Source organism: Gossypium hirsutum, chromosome D05, assembly GCF_007990345.1.
Source record: "Gossypium hirsutum isolate 1008001.06 chromosome D05, Gossypium_hirsutum_v2.1, whole genome shotgun sequence".
In the NCBI taxonomy this organism is placed as follows: domain Eukaryota; kingdom Viridiplantae; phylum Streptophyta; class Magnoliopsida; order Malvales; family Malvaceae; genus Gossypium; species Gossypium hirsutum.
This window is the reverse complement of record NC_053441.1, coordinates 48387098-48414656: the sequence shown is the minus strand read 5'-3', so window position 1 is coordinate 48414656 and position 27559 is coordinate 48387098. Positions and strand designations below refer to the sequence as shown.

At 29.7% G+C, this 27559-nt stretch overlaps 2 protein-coding genes across 2 annotated transcripts; one reads left to right on the top strand and one right to left on the bottom strand.

The window, feature by feature from the left end:
• Positions 1–14117: 14117 nt before the first annotated feature.
• On the top strand, positions 14118–18715 carry LOC107903683 (serine/threonine-protein phosphatase PP2A-2 catalytic subunit). The gene is made up of 6 exons (XM_016829821.2): positions 14118–14707; positions 16119–16233; positions 17161–17269; positions 17352–17429; positions 17766–17957; positions 18172–18715. The coding sequence occupies exons 1-6, from the start codon at positions 14455–14457 to the stop codon at positions 18343–18345; spliced, it is 921 nt and encodes a 306-aa protein (XP_016685310.2). The 5' UTR covers positions 14118–14454; the 3' UTR covers positions 18346–18715.
• A 2492-nt stretch (positions 18716–21207) lies between these two features.
• On the bottom strand, positions 21208–24905 carry LOC107903684 (uncharacterized). The gene is made up of 4 exons (XM_016829823.2): positions 24680–24905; positions 24443–24557; positions 23360–23629; positions 21208–21577 (listed from the first exon to the last, which is right to left on the bottom strand). The coding sequence occupies exons 1-4, from the start codon at positions 24853–24855 to the stop codon at positions 21461–21463; spliced, it is 678 nt and encodes a 225-aa protein (XP_016685312.2). The 5' UTR covers positions 24856–24905; the 3' UTR covers positions 21208–21460.
• Positions 24906–27559: the final 2654 nt, after the last annotated feature.

Genomic DNA, 27559 nt, shown 5'->3' with positions numbered 1-27559 from the left:
CATCTAGGCACTTACCATTTCAATGCATAACTTATAAATTTAATGTGTCATAATTCAGCCACCACTTGTCCAAAGCTTAAGTGTGTACACTACACATGTTAGCCAAATAAACATATAGCGTAAGCATTATAAGTATGGCTGAGTTCAACATTTATTCATGTATCAAGCTTACCAACATGAGTTAATCCATAAACCATTCATGGCCTTACTTTATACCAAATCATATACCAAATATACCACACTCACATACTATGAAACTTTATTTTCCCATATGAGCTTAAATCATGATCAATAATACGCAAATGTAAGCATCATTTCTATTTTAACATTTATCGATTATAATCGAGCATATAACCAATTATACACAAATCATTCATATATATAATTAATTTTCCTCCTCCTTCTCTCCATTCCACATCCGTTATGTATAAAACATGCTTAAATAGCATTATACATAATTTCACTATTCACTTATATTTAAATTCAAAGCTATCTAGTCGAGTTACAGTCACTAAATTATTTTTATCTGGAGCTATAGAGATCCAAATTAAGTTCTGTTAATTTTCAATGAAACTAAACTCACATATCTTCTTACCATAAAATTTTTAGAATTTTTGGCTTAGCCAATTAGTACGTTTCTTCTTTAAAGTCACCCCTGTTTCACAACTCAACATCTCTAACCTCTCTTCATTAAAAATGAATTATCTCATTGTACAAAATTCAGATGATATTTCCGATTATTTTCTTTACAAATAGACTTATTAAGGATTCTAAGCATATAAATTATAACTCACAATTATTTTTGTACAATTTTTAATTATTTTCCAAAGTCAAAACAAGGGATTCCAAAATCAATCTGACCCTGCCTCACTAAAATTCAAATATCGCAAAATATATAAATCTTTTGCTTGCTCTGTTTCTTTTATGTAAAAATAGACTCATTAATATTTCATTTCATATCTTATTCACTCTCTAATTAAATTTCCACCATTTTTTGTGATTTTTCAAAGTCACACTATTGTTACTGTCCAAAACTGTTTTGTTGCTAATTTTACTTTTTCATAATTTCACTTTTTCACTTTCAATCATTATTCAATTCAATTCCACACATATATTCATCTTTCAATCACATTTAATCGTTACATGATCTCATGTATTTTCACTTAGTCAATTTCCCGATGAACACTTCGGAATAATAACAGATACACGGTGGATTCAGCACACAGCAACCACCCTTTGTAATCAATGATATCCGGTGGGATCAGCACATAGCAACCACCTTATAATTAATGATACCGGTTCACATAGTAGCCTGCACATAGTACTACATATGTCACCATCGCTATCTGGTACACGTAGTAGCCTGCACATAGTACTACACACGTGATCAAAGCTATCTGGTACGCATAGTAGCCTGCACATAGTACTACACATGCGACCTATCATTCTGGTACACGTAGTAGCCTGCACATAGTACTACACACGTGACCATCGCTTTCACTTTCACATAGTGGCCTACACACAGTCTATGCCACACATGTGATCATTTCTGTCACTTCATTCGTATCCCTTTTTATTCCGAATGTTCAATCGGGAAATTTCTCATTTTTTCCTTTTTCACTAATCAAAGTCAATTGCTTGTCTTTCTTGACTTATAATACAACATTTAACTTATTTAACACTCACATTATTCAATCCAGTCCAAAAATACATTTTGGAAAAATTACATTTTTCCCCTAAAGTTTCACAAAATTATGATTTTGCCCCTAGGCTCGAAAATTAAAATTTATTCCTTGTTCTTATGTTTTATGACATGCTAAACATTTTCCCCTTCTATGGCAACATCAAATTCTCACTCTAACACTTACTTATGAACATTAGGTATTTTTACTGATTATGTCAATTTACTCGTTTTCACTTAAAATCGGCTAGCAAAAGTTATTTAACATAATTTCAAGCTTCATATTCTACCATAAAACGTCAAAATAAACATATTTCACCTATGAGTATTTTTCCAAATATGAACCCTAGATTAAATTATTGCTAGAATAAGCTAAATCAAGTTACCGAGACTCCAAAAACGTAAACATTAAAAACGGGGGTTGGAATCACTTACTATGGAGCTTGGAAGCTTGAAAACCCTAGCAATGTCTTCCCCCTTGTGAAATTCGGCCAAGGCTTGAAGATGATGATATTTGGCCTATTTTGTATTTTTAATACATTTTAATTACCAAATTACCAAAATACCCCTAACTTAAAATTTTCCTATTTCACTTATCTCACGTCCATTTTTGTCAACAATGTAACCAATGGTCTAATTACCATTTAAGGACCTCCAATTTAAAATTTATTAACAATTGGACACTTCTAACATGTATAACTCAACTTTTGCACTTTTTATAATTTAGTCCTTTTGGCTAAATTGAGTGCCCAAACGTCGAAATTTTTGAACGAAATTTTTACGAAATCATTCCGTGAAATTTTAGACCATAAAAATATAATAAAAATAAATTTTTCCTTATCAAATTTGTGGTCTCGAAACCACTATTCCGACTAGGCCCAAAATTGGGCTGTTACAACTCTCCCCTTTTTAGGGATTTTCGTCCCCGAAAATCTTACCAGATAGTAGATTAAGAATTTACTTCCACACAATACATTTCAATTTCACACATGACTTTGGATTTTCATATCTCTTACAGATAATCACATAGGTTCATAAGAAAATCAGGACAGCGATATTTCAACATTTGAAGCTACATAAAATATTGAAAAATTATAACCCATATAGAATGATATCAATTTCGATGATATCCCAAAAAATTTCTAGAAATATAAATGTCACTCATAAATACTGGAATCTAAAGTAACAAAGGCAATATAATCTTCACGTATATTTAACAGAACAATAACCAGTAGAAACAAAATATTAGCCTCACTCGGACTTTACTGTCAATTTTTGTATTCACACAAGGGAATAATTACCAGAAAAAGACTTGGCAATGTCGAACATAACCCAAACAGATCAATAATACTTTCATCTATTAATATGTTTAGCTAATGTTCTCATACGATAAGAATTCTTTTTGAAACTAAACAGTCATATATACTTCTGAAGATAATTGTACACACAGAATGTCTAAAAGGAATCATAGTAATTACCCCATTATAGCTACTGTACTCAGTTATTAATACAATACAAACATTACTCAATTGTCTAATTCTGTCATCAAAATTTTCACATTATCTCTTTACTAACAGAAATCGATCCAGAAAAACTTCCGGTTAATTCTTTCTTTAAATAACATACCTGACTAAATCAATTAATCAGATTTAACTTCTTTTGTGATAGTAACTTTACAGAATCTGAGTAGTTTTCAGAACTATCCAATATCTCTCTTTTTATATTGTCTTCATTTGCTAATTCATTCACTTTTCCGACCACATTATTAATCTTTTGTACACAAACTTCTGTAACACTATACTCGTAAGCTTATTCAACCAAAATCTTACAAATTTCATTGTAACATTTTACTGATATGGGGGTGAGTGTAGTAGAGCCTCAAATTTATCTTACACATAAATACACATAACACATACTATCACAAATAGCCAATTCATTACTAATTTCATATTCTCAAAGCATTTAATAAACATTTGCTTTTAATCACTTTTGTTCTTAACACATAATTCATATGTCAACTCAAATCACTAATTCACAATCAAAATTTCTATATAGCATCATAATCCAAATATCATAACTCATGTGCTCATATAATTAAAACATTTATCAATAACAAAATGTTGTACTCTTTGATCCATACCTTTACGAGTTTTAACTCATAATCAATACATTTTCACTCAAACATTTAAGTGTTTACTTCTATACTATTAGAACTAACTTAGTTGAAAAACATATCTGTCTTTTCAAGATAATTTTCGTCATAAAACAATACTGATAAGGGGGTGATAGTGAGGTCATAAAGCTTCTAACTTACTCTCATAGATACATATATATGACTTTGCTTTCATCATCAATGTAATACCATCATAATCACGTAGTTCATTCCAAGCAAATTAACACATCTATTTATTATGAATATTTTCTGTCACCCACAATTTCACACAATAAATTTACTTACTCGAGCTCAATATTAATATCTCATTAAATTCCAATACTTAACTTCCATTTTACTTACCAACATTTATTCAATTAGAGAACGTCTTACAGAATTGAATACTTCGTTTTCTCTATGCCGTAGTATAACTATGGTCTTGCACATATTTACATATTAATGCCATAACCCAACTATTGTCTTACACAGTAGCACATATCACACTGATGTCATATCCCGGATATGGTCTTATACGGAAATCACATATCACATGTTGCCATGGTCCAACCATGGTCTTTTTCGTCAATTTGTCACATATCACTGAACAAAAGTTCTCATTCTGTGTTTTACTCAATTTAATCTTCTAATTCAATTTTCATACTATTATAATATTCATGATTCAATAATAAAGACATAAAACAAAATATCATATTACCTCTAATTTAATAATTAAACATAAGATTCTATCATATGAACGTACCGATTTCACTTATTCAAGCAAATGTACATAAACATACATTCCATCTATTTAAGTAAATTCATTTACCATATTCACTTAATCAAATATGTTGAGCACATAGCATCATATGATCACTAACATACTTGGATGAGCTTATCACAACATAAACTTTCATTTCGTTTTTTTTCAACTTATGATCATCTCTTTTCATACATAAACACATACATATCACGAATTTCTATTCTTACCTTTCCAAATTCTAACATAACATGAGCATATTTCATTTACCTCAATATCATTTTCAGCATTATCGAAAATAGCTCGGTTGAAAATCATCTCTGTCTTAACAAAACAATTTCGTTAGAGCCCAGAGATATCACACCATCACGAGTAATAACATGGCATGTATAGCTAGACTCACATATGCTACGTTCGGTCTGAGAACCGACTAAACCGTAGCTCTGATACCACTAAATGTAACACCCTATACCCTATTCCTGAGTTGAATATGGGTAAGGGGTGTTACACATAAATCAATTTTCTAAATACTTAGGAGAGATAAACCCTGTGATGGATTTTGTCGTTTGATTTTTATTTTATGCAATAAAAACTTAGCTTCTTGTTCTTGATTATTTATGTTTAATTCTTGGTTTGATATTTCTAGATTATTGATCCATGTTCGATGTGTTTAAATAGGAGGTTGAATAGACCCTATTTAGGAGTAGATCTTGCGTAATTAAGTGGAGTTGCACGCAATCTTAGTTATAGGACGACATAAATTTACCAGGTTAGAGTCAAATCAAGCTGGGAACGGCAAGGGTCCATCTATCCTAAAACACATATGTGAATTTGGTCTAGGGTTTATTGCTATAAATATTACAAACCAGGTCAGTTTTATTTTTTGCTATGCAAGAAAAATGTAACAGCTCGATTTTTACCCTAATCGGACAAAGTGGTTTTGGGACCACAAGTCCGAGTCAAAAAAATATTTTAAAACTATTTTTAGTATTTACATTATGTGAATTTCAGTGTGTGAAAATTTCGTATGAAAATTTGATCGTTTGAGTGCACAATTTGATAAAAAGGGCTTAATTGTGTAAAATGAAAACTTAGGGATCTAATTTAAAAGAATCTATTTGTTGATGCCTTATTAATTAGGAGGCTTGAAATTGAAATAAACCCACTATATAGATAGTGGATGGTTATCAACAAGACTAACCTTAATGTTTAAATATATATTATTTAGTAAATAAGGTTACTAAGGTAAATAGCTTATTATTAAATTATATGTAATTAAAAATACATGAAATTTAAACTAGTTATCATCTTCTTCCATGGCCGAATATTAACAAAAGAAAAGAAAGAAAAACCAAGCTAGGTTTCGGCACAAAAAAAACTTGATTAAGGTATGATTTTGTTTCGGTTTTTGATAATTTTTATGTTTTTGAGATCGTTGCTTTGTGTACTACAAGACCCATGCTTTAATTTTTGAATTTGATGTTGATTTTGTGATATGCCATTGAGGAATGCTTGAGCTTTGTAATAGTTGATGATGGAATATGGAAGATATGTGGAAGATTAACATGTTTTATCTTTGAATTTTTGGTGAAATTGAGTAATTAGGGCTAAATTGTGAAATTAAATTTTTGAGGGACTAAAATGTGAAATAAATGAAATGTGTGGACTTGTATGAGAATTAGAGATATTCGGCCCTTGTATAATGTGAGGAAATTTTGTGTATTTTGTGTTTTATGCAATAGGGATTAAATTGCAAAAAGTGTAAATGTCAGGGGCAAAATAGTAATTTTCCCATTTATGTGCTTTTGGACTAAATTGAATGTAATTATATTTAAACTAGCTCATTTTAAATATATTTAGATCAAGAACCGAAGAAATCGGAGTTGGATTGGGGAAAAGCTAAAGTTGTTGATTAATAGTCCGGTTTCGACTTTTCACCGTCCAAGGTAAGTCTATTAGCTATTAAATGTTATTAAATTAATATATATACATGTATATGTATTGTATTTTTGCAGAACTATAATTTAAAGTATATCTATTTAATATATTTAAGGTTTGAATGATTTATATATACATATATGTACTTCTAATGTTCGAACATATAAGTTTATACTAATATAAATTTTTGCAAATGGTTAGAGTACGAAAGGTATATAAGCATATATATTTATAAATGTTCTTGATCACGATTGAAGTATGAGATTTTTTTATGTATATACAAGATTCAAGTTCATGTATGTATATTCATGTATAAATTATTGGTTTAATCAAAAGTTTGGATAACATAAATATATACGAAAGGGTCGAATGAATTTATAAGTATATACATGGTAAACTTTTGGATTTGATTTATAATATGTATGTTTTAAAAATATATAATAAATTCGATTAAGCATGTAAATATACATGCGTATGTTTTTTTGTATTGAATTTAGATATGTTATTATTTAAATGTGTGAGGTTTGATTATGCATTATACATGTATAAATTCTTGTTATGAAATGAAGTATGAATTTACATAAGTACATGATAAATTTGAATATGTATATATATACGTATAGGTATAATTTCTTGTATTAAAATTAGGTATGGAATTATATATTAATATATATGGTCGAATGTATATGTATATGTATATATATGTTTAAGATTTGCATTGAATCAAAAGTATGAAATTGTTAGCTTAGATTATTTTAATATGTTCGAATGTGAGATGTGTATTATTTAAGTATAATAGAAGTTAAATATTATGATGGTAGTAGTTGAATCTATAGTATAAAGATATATATATAAATGTATTCGGTTGAATCATTGAATTATCAAGTTTGGAATTAGTGATTGAACTTTATATAACCATGTGTATCAATGATATAAGTAATGAATTTTAAGCTAAATCTTTATGCATGGACTTTGTATACAAATATAGTTCGAAAATGAATTATATCTAATGTGAATTGTGTATTCAGGCTCAGCGCCTAGCAGGTATATTGCCAGTGAATCAATTCAGGCTTAAAGCCTAGCAGGCTAAGTGCCAGTGAACTGAATCAGGCTATAAGCCTAGCAGGCTAAGTGCCGATGATCTGAATCAGGCTTTAAGCCTAGCAGGCTAAGTGCCGGAAAATCTGTTTTAATTAAGTGATTATATACATTGCGTATATATGCATATGATTTGGTTATTTGTATTGGATAAATATATGAACATCTGTTTCTATGTTTTTGATGAGCATATAAAAGCTCGAATATTTGTGTTTGGTGAGTATATATATATATATTGGTTATCATGAAATTGTTGGATATATATATGTGTGTGCATTCGGCATATGTGAATTATAAGTATATATATGTGCATTCAGCACATGTGGTTGATAAGTATAATTATTTGCTTTTGGCATATGTGTTTGAATAATATATATATGCATTCGAAGAAGTGCAAGTGCTAAGTACACTAGTAATCAAAATATGAAATTAATGAGAATGTTAATAACTCGGTTATATGCATATAATGTATATACATATGTTAGTTTATATATATTAGTTAAATATAAATTCTTTTAGATATCAACAAAATGACTTAAGATATTAGTGTATGAACAGTAATTATATTGGATATTTGTGATCTTAACAATTTTACTTAAGAAATTGTATGATTTTTTATAAGTATTTTAGTTATGCTATAGACTTACTAAGCTATAAAAGCTTATTTTGTTTGTTTACGTCTCTCTGTTTTATAGACTTAAAGAGCAAGTTTCAAGCTCGGGGATCATCAGTAAGATCATCACTCTATCTACAGTCTCGGTATTAAATGTTTTAAATTTTTAACTTATGGCATGTATAGACTGGATAATATTTTGAAAGTCATACTTGATGTACAGTATATTTAATTAATAACCATACGAATATGGCTTATTTTCTTATAGTTTAACTGGATTCAAATCTTATGTTCTGTTTAAAATGATCAAAGTAGAATTTATATATTATACTTATTTTAATATTAGACTTTGCTTATTATATTTAATAATAATTTTCTGAAAATTATTAAACTATACTGGATGTCTGTTTTGAGTTATGTTTGATTAGTAATGCCTCTTAACCCCAAATTCAGTGACGGATACGGGGTAGGGGTGTTACAAAAAATGTTTTCGAACTAGATTTTTTTTCCAACATGTGGTTGGTGTTGCGACCTTGCTAGGCCACAGTTGCGACCTTAGGAGTTGGTGGCACGACTTCAAAGACAATCCACTTAGATGTGCAATTTGGTGAAGTCTAACTCCTCGGTTGATGGCAAAGGTATTGTGTCGCAACTTTGGTTCTAGTTTAGGCTTTTCTCCTCATTTTCGTATCAACCAAGTGCTTGAAACAAGTTTAACTCAAAGATTAAGTTCCTAATGGCATAAACTTATCATTTTATTTCAAAAAGTATAAAATGCAATAAAAACTAAAATTAAGCATAAAATCTAATAATTACGAAAAAGTAATAAAATACGATATAAAGTACTTGAGAATAAGCTCGTTAAGTGTTTAAAGAGCTTAATTTAATGTATATAAATACGATAGATAATTCTCTAGGATAACAATCCCTTTACCACTTGATTTTTTCCTAGATTTTTGTTCGACTAGTATCCAAGGTTTGAATTTTTCAAACGACGCCATGTGATCCATCTACCTTGTTGGATTCGAGTTTTTTGTCGACCCCTCACCATCAGCCCTAATTTATTCAATGGGCAAACATCTTTAGTATGACCAAAATAGCCATAAGAGAAACATACATTTGGTAAACCTCATATTCAACACTTTGGGTTTTACCATCAATAAAGATCTTGGATATTAATAGCTTGTTCAAATCAACATTCAACGCCATATGAGCAAACTTGCCCTTAGTACCATTTTCCGTATTGTAATCAATTTTGATAACATGTCCAATAGTGCTTCCAATGGCCTTGAGCAAATTACGTTTATATATAAATCACGGTAAACCTAGTAGACAAATCTAGACATTAACTTGACTAGGATAATCTCGCAAAGTGCTAAACTTCATTGACCACAGTTAAATAGTGAGATACTGGCCAAATATTATCCATGACCCTTCAGACAATACTTTTGTATAATCATCGATGGATTTGAATTTAACTAGATAATAGTCATTTTCAATATTCATTAATTGGATACTACCCTATGGCTTCCATAAAGCTTGGAGTTTAATATAAAGGCTATCAAATTCGATCTTTCTTTCTAGAAACTTAATAATGGCAACTCTAGCCATGCTTTTCTTCATGATTTGGTGAACCCTAGTCAAGAAACTTATAGATGGAACCCTATTGATTTCATTCACTAGCACATCACCAGCTTTAAGTACCACATCATCCTCTTCCTCCGTTTATGACACATCTGCACTAGACTTACCTCAATTGAATGTTTATAGATTGTAATTTAAATGTTATGTTACTAAACTTTATTTAATTTGTTATAACTCATACTTAATGTTTTCTACCATATTTAATAAAAATACAAAGTTAATTGAATTAATATAATAAAATATATTATAGAGAGAGAATGAAAAATTCACAACATATTTAGAATTTGACTTAAATGAAAAATTGGCCCTCAAACTATAACACTTTTTTTTTGGTCAAAAGTGGTACCTAAAGTATAATTCCATTACACAAATTACCTTAGTTGTTACTCCAATTTAAAAAAAAATTCCCATAGTCAATTACATTGTGTGACATGTGACAGTCTTTTACTAAAATAAAAGTTAAAAGAAAATATAAAAAAATAAAAATTAATTATATATTTATAATTAAATTAAAGAAAATTGTTATTTTATTTTATTTTCATACTCTTCTTTCCCTTTCTTTCTTTTATTTCTTTCTTCCTCTTCACTTCTCCAATAACATCTACAATTTTTTTTTATTCTAAAATTCCTTACTTTCCTTAAAAAATTTATTATATCTCAAATACCAATTTATAATTTTGACATTATTGCAGTACTCTTGGTGTTTCTTTGTGGTGTGTGTTGAGTTATTGTAATTATGGTGTGTTGATATAACGTGTTTTCTTGTTGGTTGTAATATTTTTGGGATGTTTGATTTAAGGAATATAAGATTACATATTTTAATAGGATTACGAGAATATAAGATTGTAAGTGATATGTTACATTATCTTGTTTAGTTCATTTGGTTAAAATGTAATATCATGTGTTTAGTTGACAAAATGTAAAATTAACTACAAGCACATTTTACAAAATTGTCATTGATGATAATTTTTTTAACAACTTTATTTCCTTTAGTATTTTTTAGTCTTAATTTCTATAAAATTATAATAAACTGTTACAATTCTTACTTTTTATTACAACTTACATATTAATAAGTAAATATGTGATGTTTAAATAAATTTATAAATTATATTTATAATAATTCATGAAAATTGATTGTACCACCAACCAAAATTATACTTATAACCATAACTAATATACTAATAGATAAATTATTAGAGTAAGTATAATAATTATAATTTTAACTTATGACTTCTTCTTTTTCACAATTAATAAAAAAAGATAATTTTTTTTAATTAGTCTTAAATTTTTTTTGAGAAAAAAAACCTAAATTGATTAAAATAATAAAAACAAATTTCAAATTGATCTAAAAATTAAGATTATGCATGTAATCTAAGATAACCTAATAAATGAGTCATAATGAAATTACACCCTATATTAAAGTGTCTTGACACTATTTAGGAATATAAAGTTACAGGGTGACCAAAATGTTAAAAATCCAAACAATGTAATCTTATTCTAAAATATAATATTACGAGTAATAATATAATATTCAATCAACCAAATGCACCTAAATATAAAAAAAAAAATCTTTCGAGAAAAAAGAAACAGCAGGAATTTGGGATTTTGATAGAGAAAAAAGTTATTATATGGAGAAAATGAAATTAAATAAAACATAAAGTGAAAATTATTTATTTATTTAGTTTTAATTTTCTTTTAATTAAAATTAGATTTTAAAATTTTAAGTTAAGTGCCCAACTAGATTGCCATGTCAACATTAATGTGGTTTAATAAGTTCCATATGTTGCATTTTAATTGGTTGAACTTGTTAGCATGTTTTTTTTAATGGAGTGCATGCTGGGTAAATCATGTAATAGAATTATATTTTAGGTACCATTTTTTTTTATAAAAACAACTTACTATAAATACTTGGTTTTGGCTATTGTTTCAGGAAATTGTGTTATCAAGCTCGAAAAAAGTAGCAACGTTGCTTCACTTAAAATCTCTTCCAAAAGAACAATAATTATTCAAAATAGTTGTTGTTCAAAACAATTGTTATTTGAGAATAACTAATTCTGAAACAACTATATTCAAAACAGGGCTTTAGTTTAGAACAACTGACATCCAGTGTACCTGTCATATGAAAACAACTAAAGTTCAGAACAACTATTATTTAGAATAATGGTGTTTTAGGAACAACTATGTTTAGAATAACTTTTGTTTGGAACAACTTCTATTTAAAACAATTGTATTTGTCCAAAAGAGTCATTATTCAAAACAAGTTCTACTGAGAAAAATATTATCATGGAACAACTCTTATTCGAAACTTCTATGTTGAGAACAATACACGTTTTGAACAAGTCAAAATAACTCTTATTCAAGAACAATCTTCGGCTTACACTTCAAGAGATGTTTCGTGAAAGACATTTCACATGATATTACTTCATCAAAGTAGAAGAAGTGGACGTAACTCCAAAATATGACAAATTTTTTGGGTTATTTTCACTATTGGAATGTTCCAGAAAGCTTGATTTGGTGGATAAAATATAGAGGTAGTTAAGAAGTTTTCTTCTTAACATTTTCTTGTAACATTGTGTATTTCTCCCTTTTCCAAAAACATAGTGAGCTATTGTTTACTACTTATCATCAACATCACCATCACCATCAAAATCTTTTCATAATAAAAAGAACCATTAATGCTTTTGTGACTAAAAAATATTAATTTCATTACTCCTATTATTTGTCAGCTTTGTAACTGCCATTCTTAAAACACTATAAATAGGAGTCTTTCAGTATTGATGAGAGGATTTTTAGCATTTTGGACCCTCAAGACATTTTCTCTAAAATTCTTTCATCTAGTTATTTTTGTTGAGCTTGATTGTCAGCTGACCTTTTTCCACCTTATCAACCACCACCTACTGTTACGCTTGGTGTTATCGAATTTGCTCTAATCCTCTTCTCTGTCTTCCAATATATCTTGTTCTCTTATTTGCAATGCTACCTCTCTCTACCGAAGAACCCTCTACAAGTATCTAGGTGAAAAAAGAGTTATAATTTAGGGGTTAATTTTACATTTAAGCTTTTGAAATTTCATAAAAACAAAAAAGAGATAAGAAGTTCATGAGTAAAAGTCAATAAATAGAAAACATGAAGGTAGGATAAAGTGAAAAAGGAAGAAAATGAATGTAAGTTTTAAAAGATCATGTCTATTTAAAGTTATATTTCTAATATATATATTTTTAAATTAGGTTAAAATTAGGTTAATAAATAGAAAACATAGAAAAACTATATTAAAAGAGACAGAGAAAAGAGGAAAACAGAGGGAGAAACAGAAGAGAATGAAAAAAAAAGAAAAAGGAAAGTTAAAAGAACATAAAATAAAAAATTAAATTGCTCAAAAAGAAAAATATATGGGGACCAATTGTATAATTTAACCTAATTTTTTGCTTGAAATGATGATTTAATATGCCACGTCAGCTAACCGTTATACCGTTAACGACAATTAACGGCTCAGTGACTAAAATGTTACAATACGTTAATGTAAATGACTAAAATGTAATATTTCAACCATAAGTGACCATTTTGGTGGTTTACCCTTATAATATTTATAAGTTTATATCAATTTTAATATTTCTATAATTTTTTTACTTTTTATAAAAGATTATTAGATTAAATCCGAAACACCTATGTGTCACCATTTAATTAATTTGTTAATTTATTTTAACGATTAAAGTGATGGGGAAATGATTGTATGAAATAGAGACGCCACATCATTTGTATATCTTTTCTAATAGTTTAATATCACATCAGCATTTTCATCCTGAAAAAAAATCAAATTTAAATGAGGAAAACAGAGGGAAAAGAAGAAGACAATGAAAAATAAAGAAAAAAATAAAAATTAAAAGAACATAAAAGAAAAAATTAAATTGCTCAAAAAGAAAACATATAGGGACTAATTATATAATTTAATCTAAAATTTTTGTTTGAACTGATTATTCAACGTGTTACGTCAGCTTACCGTTATATCGTTAATGACAATTAACGGCTCAATGACTAAAATGTTACAACATGTTAACGTAAGTGACTAAAACGTAATATTTCAAATATAAATAACTAAAATATAACGTGAGTTAAACAAAAGTTACTATAATGGTATTTATAAGCAAAAATTGTTAAAAACTTAATTGATTATTTTAATTAAATATTAATTTAATTAATTTTTTATTTTTACATATAAGCTAATAAAAAAATAACTGTTTTTCTTCAAAATTTCCCATTTCATTTGCTTTAGGATTTGAATTTCATTTTCCAAAACCTAAGAACCCTAAATCTTATTTCCTTCTCTCTAAGCAGACAGACGATAACAATTCTTCGGGTTTCTTTCCCCGAGAGAAAATATATCGAAAACGAAATCCAAGATCAAATTATCTGATCTCCAAAGCGCTGCGTCATGTTTCCTAATCCCCAACGCTTGACGGATCGAAGTTAACTGATCAGGCCGGTTTACTTATTTGTTTATCTTACGACTGTTCTGCCAGTTGTGAAGGGAAGGGAGGTTGATAAGGTGATCGGACGGTGGAAGAGAAGAGAGGATGCCATCACAGGGAGACCTAGAACGTCAGATCGAGCAGCTGATGGAGTGTAAGCCGCTGTCTGAGGCGGAGGTGAAGGCGTTGTGCGAGCAGGCACGAGCAGTACTGGTGGAAGAATGGAACGTGCAGCCGGTGAAGTGTCCTGTTACAGTTTGTGGAGATATTCACGGACAATTTTATGATCTAATAGAGCTGTTTCGAATAGGAGGCAATGCGCCCGATACTAATTATCTCTTCATGGGAGATTATGTAGGTCAGTCTGTTAATTTTCTTCTTCATTTGCTTTGCTTTGCCTTTTTTTTTATGCTTCTGTATTATTCTAAAATTTGATGTGATTGATTTAAGAGTAACTTCTTTGTAGTTTTTTTTTAATTTTTATTTTTAGCTCTAGAACTCGATGAGGTTCGGTTTTTGTTTGTTTGTTTATTAAGTTAAATAAATTTTTAAGTTCCTTTTAACAAACGTATCAAACATGAACATGCATGTTCAGTTCATCGTCCTCAGTTCGTTTATGACAAGCTCTTTTGTAAAATGTTTAAAGCTCGTTTACTTTAATATAGCTTAAAATTAATGAAAAAAAACGTTTTAAGATTTGATTCTTGGTTGATTTATTATTTATCTGTGATTTTATTTTAGTTATTTAAAATATAGTTATTAATATTTTTATTTGATTATTTTATGCCTAAAAAAGGAAATATATTTGTTTGTGATTTGTTTGTTATGGCTCTCAAGCATATTTGATTATATGTTCATGAGGTTGCTGGTTTAATGTTCATGAACATGTTTATTTAATTTAAATGAACATGAACATACAAAGTTTAAAATGAATGAACACAAACAATGTTTTAAAATTCTTAATGAACACGAACCAAATAGGAACAAGCTTTAAAATGCTTAAAGCAAACAAACAAACATTAATAAAGGATTGTTTGTTCAAGCTCAGTTCATGTACAACCTTACTTTAAGAAAGAAAAAAACATTGTGAAAAAATTGTAGTTGAATTTGTTATTTTCTTAATACTTCGTGTTTTTATGTGAATCTTTTTGTTTGGATTACTTGATGGAATGTTATAATATCCAATCTTAGGTAAGTTTTTTCCTTGCTTGGCTTAGAAAACTAAGAGCCACTAGTTGGCTTAGTGGTTGTCTTCATGTGTTGTAAAACTGGGAAATTAGTATATTCAAATTACATCAACTCAATTGGTATGATTTGTAAATGTTACTAAGGCTTTTATGTTTAGTATTGCTCTTAGGATGCCTAAATAGCTGAAAATTTCGGGAGGGACTGGCATTTGAGCTTTGCTCAACTTGTTCTGAACTGTTGGGAACTGTGCTCTACCAGTTCCTTATCTTTGAGGGACAGGAGTTGTATTCTTTCAAATCCTTGAGAGTAAATTCTTGTTTGGCTGAGTTCGGACATGTGCAACTTATCAGGGGATTTTGCTGTGAGTTAGAAATACTAGCTTTTACGTGTGTCAATTATTATTTGCATAAAGTTGTGGCTACTTAGTCTAAACTTTTAGATGGTTGAGAGGAGTGAGATTTGGGTAGAAGTAAGTTCAATTTAAAGTGGTTCCAATTAATCAAATAATATTGCAGCTGTTTGCAAATTGACATTTATGAATGGAATGGGATTTTCTTTTAACTTTAGCTGCATATGTGCAGATCGCGGGTACTACTCAGTCGAGACCGTTTCACTTCTAGTGGCCCTCAAAGTCCGATATAGAGATAGAATAACAATTCTTAGAGGAAATCATGAGAGCCGGCAAATAACACAAGTGTAAGATCTTGCACCCACCTTTCCCTTTTCTAATGATGTCATAGGCTTGTAGCATACACTAATGAATAAAAAACCTTCAAGTTTTGCTTAGGAAGGATGAAAACAGATAAGAACTAAGAATGAAATATTGTTAATCCAATGGCTAAGCTAAAAAAGGAGCAAAGTGGTTACGAAATTAAATTTTGGATTAATAAAACAACATATAAGTTTTGCTTGGTAGGAAGTATGAAAATGGAAGAAAAACTGTTACTGTTAGCATGAACCAGCCAAGCTTGCTCTTCTGATGTCAAACCAATCTCAGCCCCTATTCCCTTTTTAGCATGCTTTTCACTTCTTAAGTTTCTTCCCTGGCTCACTCTTCTCAGTATGCTTCACTTTTTAGTTTCTTTATTTCCAATAGAAGAAAACAAAACAGCATGGTCATTTGGATGCTGCATTTATCTTACCAATTTGCTGGTTCTGGTTATAACATATATGATCTTTCTCGAGTATTGCACCTCTATAAAGAGACAAGATTGGTAAGTTTTGTGCTCAATATTCCTGCCGAATGTCTAGTACTACAATATAAAATTAATTTACATGAATTTGAGCTGAGGTAAAACTGATTAGGATTGTGATTGTTCAACTTTCTAATGTTAAAATTTCACTAATTAAAGCCTTGAAAAAGCCTGAGGCTGACATGCCATGGCTGAAGCAATGCATCTATGATTGAGATAAGGATGTCAAAGTTGATATCCAGTAGTTACAAACATCATGGCATCTCATGCAATGGTAAACTGCATTCATATTCGATTTTTGTTAGAGTTTTGAAAAACCCTTGGGGTTCATTTATTAGTGTTCAGAATTTGCTCTCATTGTATTAGGTGGTGGTATATGGGGTTGCTATGTTATTGTTTTTCTGAAGGTTTTATTTTCTGTCCTTTTCAGGTATGGTTTTTATGATGAATGCTTGAGAAAATATGGAAATGCCAACGTGTGGAAGTATTTTACTGACCTGTTTGATTATTTACCACTCACAGCTCTTATTGAGAGTCAGGTTTGCTTTAACTTCTAGCAGATTATTTATTTTGATTAATATCATGACAGCTCCTGATAGCCACAAAACTTTTACATCTCAGATCTTTTGTTTGCATGGAGGACTTTCCCCATCTTTGGACACGTTAGACAATATTCGAGCATTGGACCGTATACAGGAGGTATGTATAGAAATGATTCTTTCAGCTTTTCCTAATCACTTGTATTCATCTCTGCGGGGAGTACTGGTAATTTGCCATGTACTTATTATAATCTTAAGCATTCAAGTAAAATTATGAAAACTTCTATAAATACTTGAATTATAAATGCTAGGATGGCCCAGAAAACAGCCCAAAAGTTGGATCCTAGTATTAAAATGTATCCTCTCCTTTGGTCCCAGGGGTGTAACACAAATTTTGTAGTTAAACTTAGCTCTGATCAGCGATGCAATATTTTGAAGTCTTATGTTTTTCTTTTTGTTCATAATTATGGTATTGTGTGCATTAATTCATGGTTAGGTTCCTCATGAAGGACCAATGTGTGATCTCTTGTGGTCTGATCCTGATGACCGCTGTGGATGGGGGATCTCTCCTCGTGGAGCTGGCTATACATTTGGACAAGATATTGCGACTCAGTTCAACCATACAAATGGTCTCTCTCTGATTTCAAGAGCCCATCAGCTTGTCATGGAAGGATACAATTGGTGTCAGGTGTGTGAAAACCCGAAAAGAATCAGTTTAGCCTGGTTTGTAACGTGTAGCTTGGGAATCAAGGAGAAGGATTGCAATTGCTGGGGGGTTTGAATCCCAGGCCTGCTAAATGCTAGGTCTTAAGTATAGTGAAATGAATCAATTGAGCTGAACTTCGGATTTTGTTAATATGTAGATACACACATATATTGATTATTCATTATATGCTCTTCAGGACAAGAATGTGGTGACCGTCTTCAGTGCTCCAAACTATTGCTACCGATGTGGAAACATGGCTGCAATTTTAGAGATCGGGGAGAATATGGACCAGAACTTTCTTCAGTTCGATCCAGCACCCCGGCAAGTTGAACCCGACGCCACACGCAAGACTCCTGATTACTTTTTATAATTTATACATGCGTATATTTCTGCTACCAGTTTCTAGCACCTGCTTGCTTCTGTATCACTGTAGATGTGTCGTGGAAGTGGAAACCCTTCCTAGTTTTCAGTTGAGGTTCATCGACATTGTCATTCTTTGATTAGGAGTTTGTCCGGCTGCAGCGGGTGCTTTGTTAATGTGCACTAGAATCTCATAGTAGTAACTTTGTATATGTTTCGCATGGCAATAACCTGTATTATATTGTTCTGTTATTTGCACTTGATCTCAACAGGCTATACGTCTTGTTCTGACTCTGAACTGTGGACGCATTCTAACTACCCGAATCCAGTTACCGTTTTCTGTGTAAGTTTGTAGATCTGATAATCCATCTACTTATTTATATCCGGTTACCCTTTTTAGTCTAAGTTCGTAGATTTGATAATTCATGTGTTTATGTGATCCATATATTCTGTTTTTCCATGTCGCAACTAGGTTTAAGGTGGTATGTATCGATTTATAGTGCCATAAATATAAGTTGTATTATATGAATTTTTAAAACATTCATATTATTTATATTTTCTTTCCATAGGTGTGTTTGGCGTTTGGTAAGAATGAAAAATGGGAAAAAAAAATAAGCCATTGTTTGGTAGAGTTGAAAAATGATAGAAAGAAAATAAAACATTTGAAAAATGTATAATTTTAAATTAAAATACACATTGTTCTTATTTTCTCTCTTCTCATTATTATAAAAGGATTGATTTTTATGCATTAGAATGAAAAATAATTATCTTTTCTATTATTTTTTTCTGCTAAGCACGCTCAAACTTTATTTTTTTTTTCACTTTTTCACTCTCTTTTCATCCGTCCACTCAATCAATCACACCATTGGCATTACATTTTTCATTTTTCAGTTTGTTCTTCAGTATTGATTTTATGAAATCTGATTTGATGGCTTAGAACACTTCTATTTTGAGTTTGCCTTATTCAGCATTCATCTTATGATGTGATGATGCAAACGGCCAATAATGGAATAAGGAATTTAATCCATAGCATTTGAGCATCTCAAAAGTTTCAAACAGTGTCCAAAAATGTATTTCAATAGCGAGCTTCCAGCTCACGCTGGGCATAAAACATACCGACGTATTGAGAAAATATAAGATTAAAATGTGCAATGGGATTTTGTATTTTTCAGAACTTCAAATTTCTTGTATTTTTATTTATATAAATTTAGTTTCTACTTTTGAAACTGTGTATTTTAAAATAGAAAAGAAATACTCGTTAGCAATATTATGATGTAATGATTCTAATTTTAACTCAGTTTTAAAATTTGATATCTAAAAAATTAAAAAAAAATTAAATTTTTAGAAATAAGAGTGTGCTGATTAAATTTTAAATTCATAAAAAATGCAGTGTATATTTTAAATTTGAAAATATGTAACAGCTCGTTTTTTAGTGGTGTTGAAAATAGTGGTTTCGGGACCACAATTTCGGCGAGTAAAATATTATTTTGATGTTTATGGGATTATATTAAGGTCGTATATAAATATTGTTAAGAATTTTTTAGGTTTAATTGGTTAATTAGGTAAAAATGACTAAATCGTAAAGAGCATAAAAATTGAGTTCTATTAGTTAAAGGGATCAAATAGTTTTGAAATCTTAAACTAAAAGATTTGAATGGTAAATAGACCATTTAAGGTGTTAGTGGATGTGTATGGACAGGGTTTTGATGAAATTTTAATGGTTTTAAAAGGTTAATTTGGTAAATTGACAATTAAGTTAAAATGTTAAGTAAATTAAAAGGTAAAAGATATCATCTTCTTGTTTTCTTCATGTAAAACCGATTTAGCCATTAAAGGAGAAAGCTAGGTAAGCTACGTTCGGCGAAGCTTAATTTCTTGCATATAAGTGATTTCGAGTCCTTTTTTTTAATAATTTTTATGAATTTAAGATTGTTGCAATGAAGTTCAACTAGTCCGTACCTTTATTTTTGAATCTGTTAAAAAATTTAGAAGTTGCCATTGATAAATTTTGAATGTTTTTTATGATAGCTATGTGATTGAAACTTTGATTGTGGTATTTGGTTGTTTTGTAAAGTGATTTTTGTTAGATTTTGATTGAAGGATTGAATTGTTAAAATGTTAAAATGTCAAAATGTCAAGGTTTGATAGTGAATTTAATGCATAAAATGGACTATTAACGAGCCTAGTATATTCAGCTATAATTTGATTTTTAGAAAATGATTAATTTAATGATTTTCGAGTTAGAGAATTAAATTACAAAAGTTATAAAAATTTAGAGACAAAATGCATATTAATAATTTATTTTAATTGAATGTTATGATGTTGTATGATTTACGATTGATCGGTAATACTCTGTAACCCTAATCCGACAACAGATACAGGTTAAAGGTGCTACTAAAGAAAAAAAAGCAATGGTTGAAAAACTAAACCCAAGATCAAGCCGATTACACCTCTGGTCTTGGAGATTTTAAAAACATTAATTACTAGATCAAAACATGAAGTAAAACATTCTGTTAAAAATTATAATTTCAATGCAGGTTTTTAACTGGTTCTAGTTGCTTCACCATATATATGGTTGAACAACTGGACCAACCGATTCCATATTTCAGTTAAATCCGGTAGCCCATTTTTACAATCTATATCCAATATCCAAATCTTGTGTCTAAGAAACAAACAGCAGAGAAATAACAAACTCATTGAACAAAGCAGAACAGACATGTAGGAACTCGGTGTGAAAGGAACTTTTTGTTGTCCATGTGTGTACATATCCTCAATTATTTTTTAACAACTTTTCATGTATTTCGAGGATGTAATCATAGTGTTCCATATCAATGTTTGAATATGTGTCGGAAATCCAGATATAGCTGTCGGATCGGAGAATGAAGAATTCGTGTAACATAGTTTAACATTGTTTACCAACTACAGAGCTAATTACAGAGTGCTGGAAAATCAATTACGTTCTAAGAAAATTACTTTCTACAATTTTTACTGCAACATGGAGAAAAATTAAAAAATATATAAAGGAAGAGCAGCTAAAGCATTTACCTGTAGATGTAGTTTTATACTAAATTACTCCAAAGCCTCAACAATCAACAAAGTCTGTTTCATATGAAAGGGCTTCTTTATCAAAACCTAGAGCTTGGTTGGATCCTCCCAGCTGAAACTCCAGGCATGGTAATGGCCCGCTTTCTTCTCAAGAATACAACCGAACCACTAATGAGCAGTAACCCAAAAATAATTCCCTGCACAGATTAGTTCCAAGTAAATGCATCGTAGCTGACATATAATCATCCAAGTACAAGCTCTTTCATCTCCGGTTACAAACTCTAATTGTCTAAGAGTCTTGGTTGATAATGTGATGCTATGCACCCTATTGGCATGTGCATAGTCACCAAGAGAAAAGTCCGGCTCCACTGTTCTATAACTTCTAAACCATAAATCAGTCACAAAAAAATATTAACTAAGATTTAACTTGACCAAGCTTTTGGTTATGTGCATTTGTCAGTGCAAGAGTCAATTGATCCATGATTTTGTATTCTCAAGGACACTTGGTCAACAATATGATGCTATGCACCCTAATGGTATGCACATAGAGTTGCCAAGTGAAATACCAGGCTCCACTGTTTATGACTTCTAAATTAGACATCGGTCACAACAAATATAACTAGGATATAACTTGACTAAAGATTGATTTGGCAATGGTTTTGAAAAGTGCTGTGGAGAAGTGCTTTTGAAAAATTTGGTTTAAAATTTGAGTGTTCAGCATTGCTGTCAAAAAGTATTTTTGAGAAATAAAATGTCCATTTTAGACATGTTATTATCAAGTAACAAAGATGCATTTAAATAATATTTAAATTAGTTAATATTATTATATTTTAGTAAGAATATAAAAAATTATTATAACTTCTTGTTAATATTTTAATATATGAAATATAAAATTTAAATATTTTTAAGCAATAAATATTAATTATTTATAAAATTTAATTAGAATATATAAACTATATTTTAAATATTTAAATATAACCATTAAATATTTGTAATTAGTATTTTAAAAAATAATTTTTTTATTTTTAATTAATGATTTTAACACGTTTGTAATTAAGTACTAAGAAAAAAAAAAGGGAAAGGACTATATTATTGGAGGGTTGAAAAAGTAATTAAGCCCCAAAAGTACTTTTGGGAGAGAAAAAGCTAAAAATTTTAAGCACTTCTGAAAAAAGCACTTCTGAAAAGCCAAAAACAGCTTGTTTAGCACAACTTTTCTTTTAAAAGTGCTTTTGGAGCCAGAAGTGCTTTTTTTAAGCATTACTAAATAGGCCTTAAGTTTTTGTTTCTCCATGTAAGAGTTGATCAATCCATGATTTTATATCACCATTGATTGGTCGAAAATGTTAAGTACCCTATTGGTATGCATATATAGTCACCAAGAGAAATGCCAAAATTAGACTGCAGTCACAGCAATATAACTAGGGTTTAACTTAACAAAGTATGACTACATGGCCCCCACAAGTTGTCCATTAATACAAGGCCATCAGCTGTAACGAAAAAGAAGCCGAAGTGCGATCAATCTACTATGAACTTTTAAAATTCAAAGAAGGAAAAAAATAGTAAAGTTTAGCTTTTCTTCTGATTATGAGCTAGGCTTTTATGGTAGGGCAAAAGCAAAAAGAACATGAATAGAATATGAAGCAAAGGAAAATACAGCAGGATTCTGGTCTAAACACAGAAAACCAATTTAATTATAAAATGTAATGGCTAAAGCAGCCAATCAATTGGCATTTGCTGGCTATATAACTCAGTCTTCAGCATTAGTGTTGGATGCCTGTATGTGTCCAACACGAGAGTGTTCTATTCTTTTTTAAGTTTTTCTATATATTTGGTAGATCATGTCCCTATTCTCATGTCCAAATGTGTGTTGGACATGACTATCGCATATGAATACTAAGAAAAATGAAGTGTCAAAGCTACATAGACTGCTGTTATACAAAATCAATTGAAAGATAGTGAAGACCAAAGGCACATACCTCAAAACCGAGTACTGATAACTTCTCCTCGTTAACTGCAGGTATACAGCTCCTATAGGTAATATAGGCTCGTGACCCACTCTCCGATGTTGATGAATCATCAAGTAAGCTTCTTCGTTGTCTTAAATTCTCATTGATAACTGAGATTTCACGATTAGACCTACCCTTTTCTGTTTTTTGTTTATTTTCGGCCTTTGAACCATCATCAGTTTCTACACATTTGAAAGGGATACGATAGCCAGTCTCACTACATCGATATTTTTGGTCACTCTGAAGAACAAGTAGCACTCTGATTAAACCCGCAAACAATTTACATAAATGAAAATATAAAATAAAATATTTAAGCCTTCCAGACAAATAAAACAGCAAAGGCAAGCAAAATAAGCAAATGTTAATCTCATTTTAATGGCTATAATCCCTAGAGATGACCATGTAATTGAAATATATCAGCTATTTCAGATTTGAAATGGTAATAACAAGAAAAGTTGAAAAAGATCATTGATTCCTAGCAAGTACGCCTAGTATTAGACATGACACCCGCACACCATTAAGAAAAACTAAAACATGATCATGACAAAATATAATACAAGCAGTCGCAAGCAACATGAATACACAAATGTCTCATTATATATAATAAGAATTATTAACATGTCAAAAATTTACATAAATATAAGATATATTAAACATGACACGAACATGATCCAGATCCACAAATTGCTGGGTCTAGTAGCAGGCACATCAACTTAACAACAAAACCTTTGGCATGCCAGATCTAATTCATCTGTTCACATTAATGTAAAGGAAAAGAATGTTTACATCAAAAATGGTTAAGTGTATTACTTTTTTCACTGATAACAGTGTCTTAAATGGGAGATTAGAAATTTTCTCAGAAAATTAGATTCCATTTCCAGTAAATTAAGAAAGGCGGCACCCAGAAAATTTAACTGGATTTCATACATTTTGTCATATATGAATACTAAGGCTAAAATCTATAGCTTTATAAATCGAAGATAAGGAACTCAACAATTTAATTAACAAATTGAATAACAAAAAAAGATCAGATAAAATAGGAAGAAAAAGAACCTTCTCAGAGTAAAGGCAAGGAACACAAGGTCCAGAGGGAGAGCAATCGAAAGTATTGTTAGCTTCTTTAGAAATTTCTTTGAAGCTCATCAAAACTCTTTGCCCGATTCTTTCACTGCATTAAAATATTTTTAAAAAAATTAGGGTTTAAAGCTTCAATAATATGGAATTAAATTAAATTTCTATATTCGCATGAAAAAAAAGAAATAAAAAAAGAAAAGAAAATAAGGCAATTACTGTTGGTGATGAATTGAAGAAGCTGAGGCAGAGAGGGGAAGGAGGAAAGGCAAGGAAAAGAAGAACAAAACAACTGATGAATTCCAAGATCTCATTCCTTTCTGTGTTCTTTTCTTTTTCAGGTCGATCGTAATTTTCTTTTTCTGTAAAAGATTCTTCTTTTCAAATTTATACATCTATTTATGTATATTTAACGAGTTTCACTCTCACGCAGAATTTTCTGTTCTTTTCGTCCAATTATGCTACAAAACTTTTATATTGACAAATGCATGTAAAAAAATAAAAATAAAAATAATTAAGCCTTTCCTTTTTTTTTTCTTTTTTCACTCTTAAATTTTCAAAATACATTAAAAAATCCTAAAATTTCTCAAAAAAAAATAATTAAGTTGCTATTTTTTTCACTCAATTTGGTACTTAAATTTTCAAAATACATAAAAAAATACTCTCAAAATTTTTTAAAAAAGCAATTAAGCCCATGCTCTTATTAAAAATAAAAAAAACAATAAAATTTAAAAAAATTATTTAATTTTAATAAAAATATAAAAAAATATAAAATTTATTAAAAATTAAATTTTTTATAAAAATCGTAAAAAAATAAAAAAATTGTAAAATTTTATAAAAATCATAAAAATTTTAATGACCTCTAGTTTTTTTCAATTAAAGTCATCACGTGTCACAATATAGTGTGATATGTGGTGAAAAATGATAAAAAATAAAAATCAATAAAAGTTATAGAAAAATTATGAAATATTTCTTTTGTTACAATAGTTTTTTATAATTTTTTATGAAATTTATATTTCTTTACATTTTGTATAATTTTCTTATGACTTTATAAAATTTTATAAAATTTTATATTTCTATATATTTTATAATTTTTTACGATTTTTATAAAATTTTACAATTTTACAATTTTTTTTCTAATTTTTAATATTTGAATTTTTATTAAAATTTAATCATATTTATAGCTTTTATTTATTTTGATTTTCTAGAATTTTTTTCTTCTAATTTTTAATAAAAGCAGGGGCTTAATAGCTTTTTTTTTGAAAAAGTTTGAGGGTTTTTTTAATGCATTTTGAAAGTTCAAAGTACCCACTTAAGTGTAAAAAAAGGGGTTTAACTGTGTTTTTTAAAGGTTTGAGGGTTTTTTTTTGTTGTATTTTGAAAGTTCAAGTACCCAAATGAGTGCAAAAAAAAAAAACGCAAGGCATAATTGTTTTTTTTAAGTTTGAGGACTTTTTACACCCTTAAGCCTTAATAAATTTATAAAAAATATATAATAATTAAATGTGTTTTCGACAATAAAGCCTTAGTCGGGCTGGTTAATAGTAATAAGGATGAAGTGGATTCTTGAAGCATGTTTTATTATTAGTTAGGGTTAAATATAAAATTGATACTCAAATTTGTCCACTTTTTTCAGATTGATATTCGAACTTTTTTTCGTCTACTATATTAGTACCCGAGCCGAACGCCGTTATTTTTTTGCTAACGTAGCAGCATTGTTCATTCGCGTGCCGCCATGTGTCGTCCTCTCAGACACGTGACTTGATCCCTTTAAATTTTTTTCTTTTCATTTTCATTTAAATATTATTTTTTGAGAGTTTTTTTCCCTTTCACCATCGTCTTCTACCTCACTTCGTTTTTTCCTTTCACCATCTCTCGTTTTCTCCTTCACCTCTTTTTTTATTTTTTTTATTTTTTATCTCTTTCGTTTTATTTGTTCATAACATTGCCGAAGGAGAAAACAAGTGAAAGTGTCTTCTTCAAGCAATAGAAAATCAAGTGCTCAAAAAAGGATTTTGTACGGCCATTATGGTTTAAAAGCTCCAGTTTGCAACGCGAATACTCCACGAAACAAAGGGAGAAAATTCTTTGGGTGTGAAAACTTCAAAGAGGTAAAAGTTTGATTTTTAATTATTGGGTTGAAGGAAATTAGTGTTTGTGTTTTGGTCTGCCATTATTGGGTCTGTGAAAAACAAATGATTTTGTGATTTTAGTTGAAGATTTTGTGTACTGACATTTGTAGCAATTTGGGTTGAAGAGATATTTTGATTTCTTTTGTTGTATGTGAGAAACAAAGATCGGGGGTAGTGAATTTTTTCGGGGGGTTGAAGGTAACAGTGAGGGCACGGATTCAACTGCAGAAGAAAAATAATGCACAATTGATGAAATAATGCTTTAAAATAAGATGTTATTGATACTGAATAGGAGATTAAGACTTGAGAACAATGAGCTTAATATTAAGGAAATGCAAAGAATGCGATTGAAGGTAACTCGTTTGGAAGAGAATATCACATTGTACAAGGCTAAAATGTCAAAGAATAACAAAGTAATAGTTGCATATAAGATGTTAATTGTATCATAGATGGTGCTTTTGGGTTATCTTGCTTATGGATGGTGAACTGTTGTCCATGTATTTGTTGCATTAGTTGTTAAGAATGAAAGAATAAATTGAATGTAAAATCTTTTTTTTTGTACCATTAAGAATAATATTAACAAAATATTGTACAGTCAAATTATCCATAGTATGTCAACAAAATAAAATCCATAACTCATCCAACCTAACAAAATTAGATTCACATCAACAAAACATGTTTGCTTAGGATTCTAGACTTAACATCAACATCAGACTTCTTAACTCAATATCTCCATGGCTTAGGATTTTGCTTGGGTGGATTTTTGGACTTAGATTTTTTTGTGTTCCTATTTTCCTGAGTGCCACCAGCAGTTTAAATGTTGTTGCTTCCTTTCCCTTTATTGGTGCACTTGGTTGGGGCAGTTACAATGATTTCTCTTCTCATACCAAGCTGCAATGCAATGACACTTAATAAACAAACATGTTCTCAAAATAAAATAAACATAACAACAACTGCTATACAATCT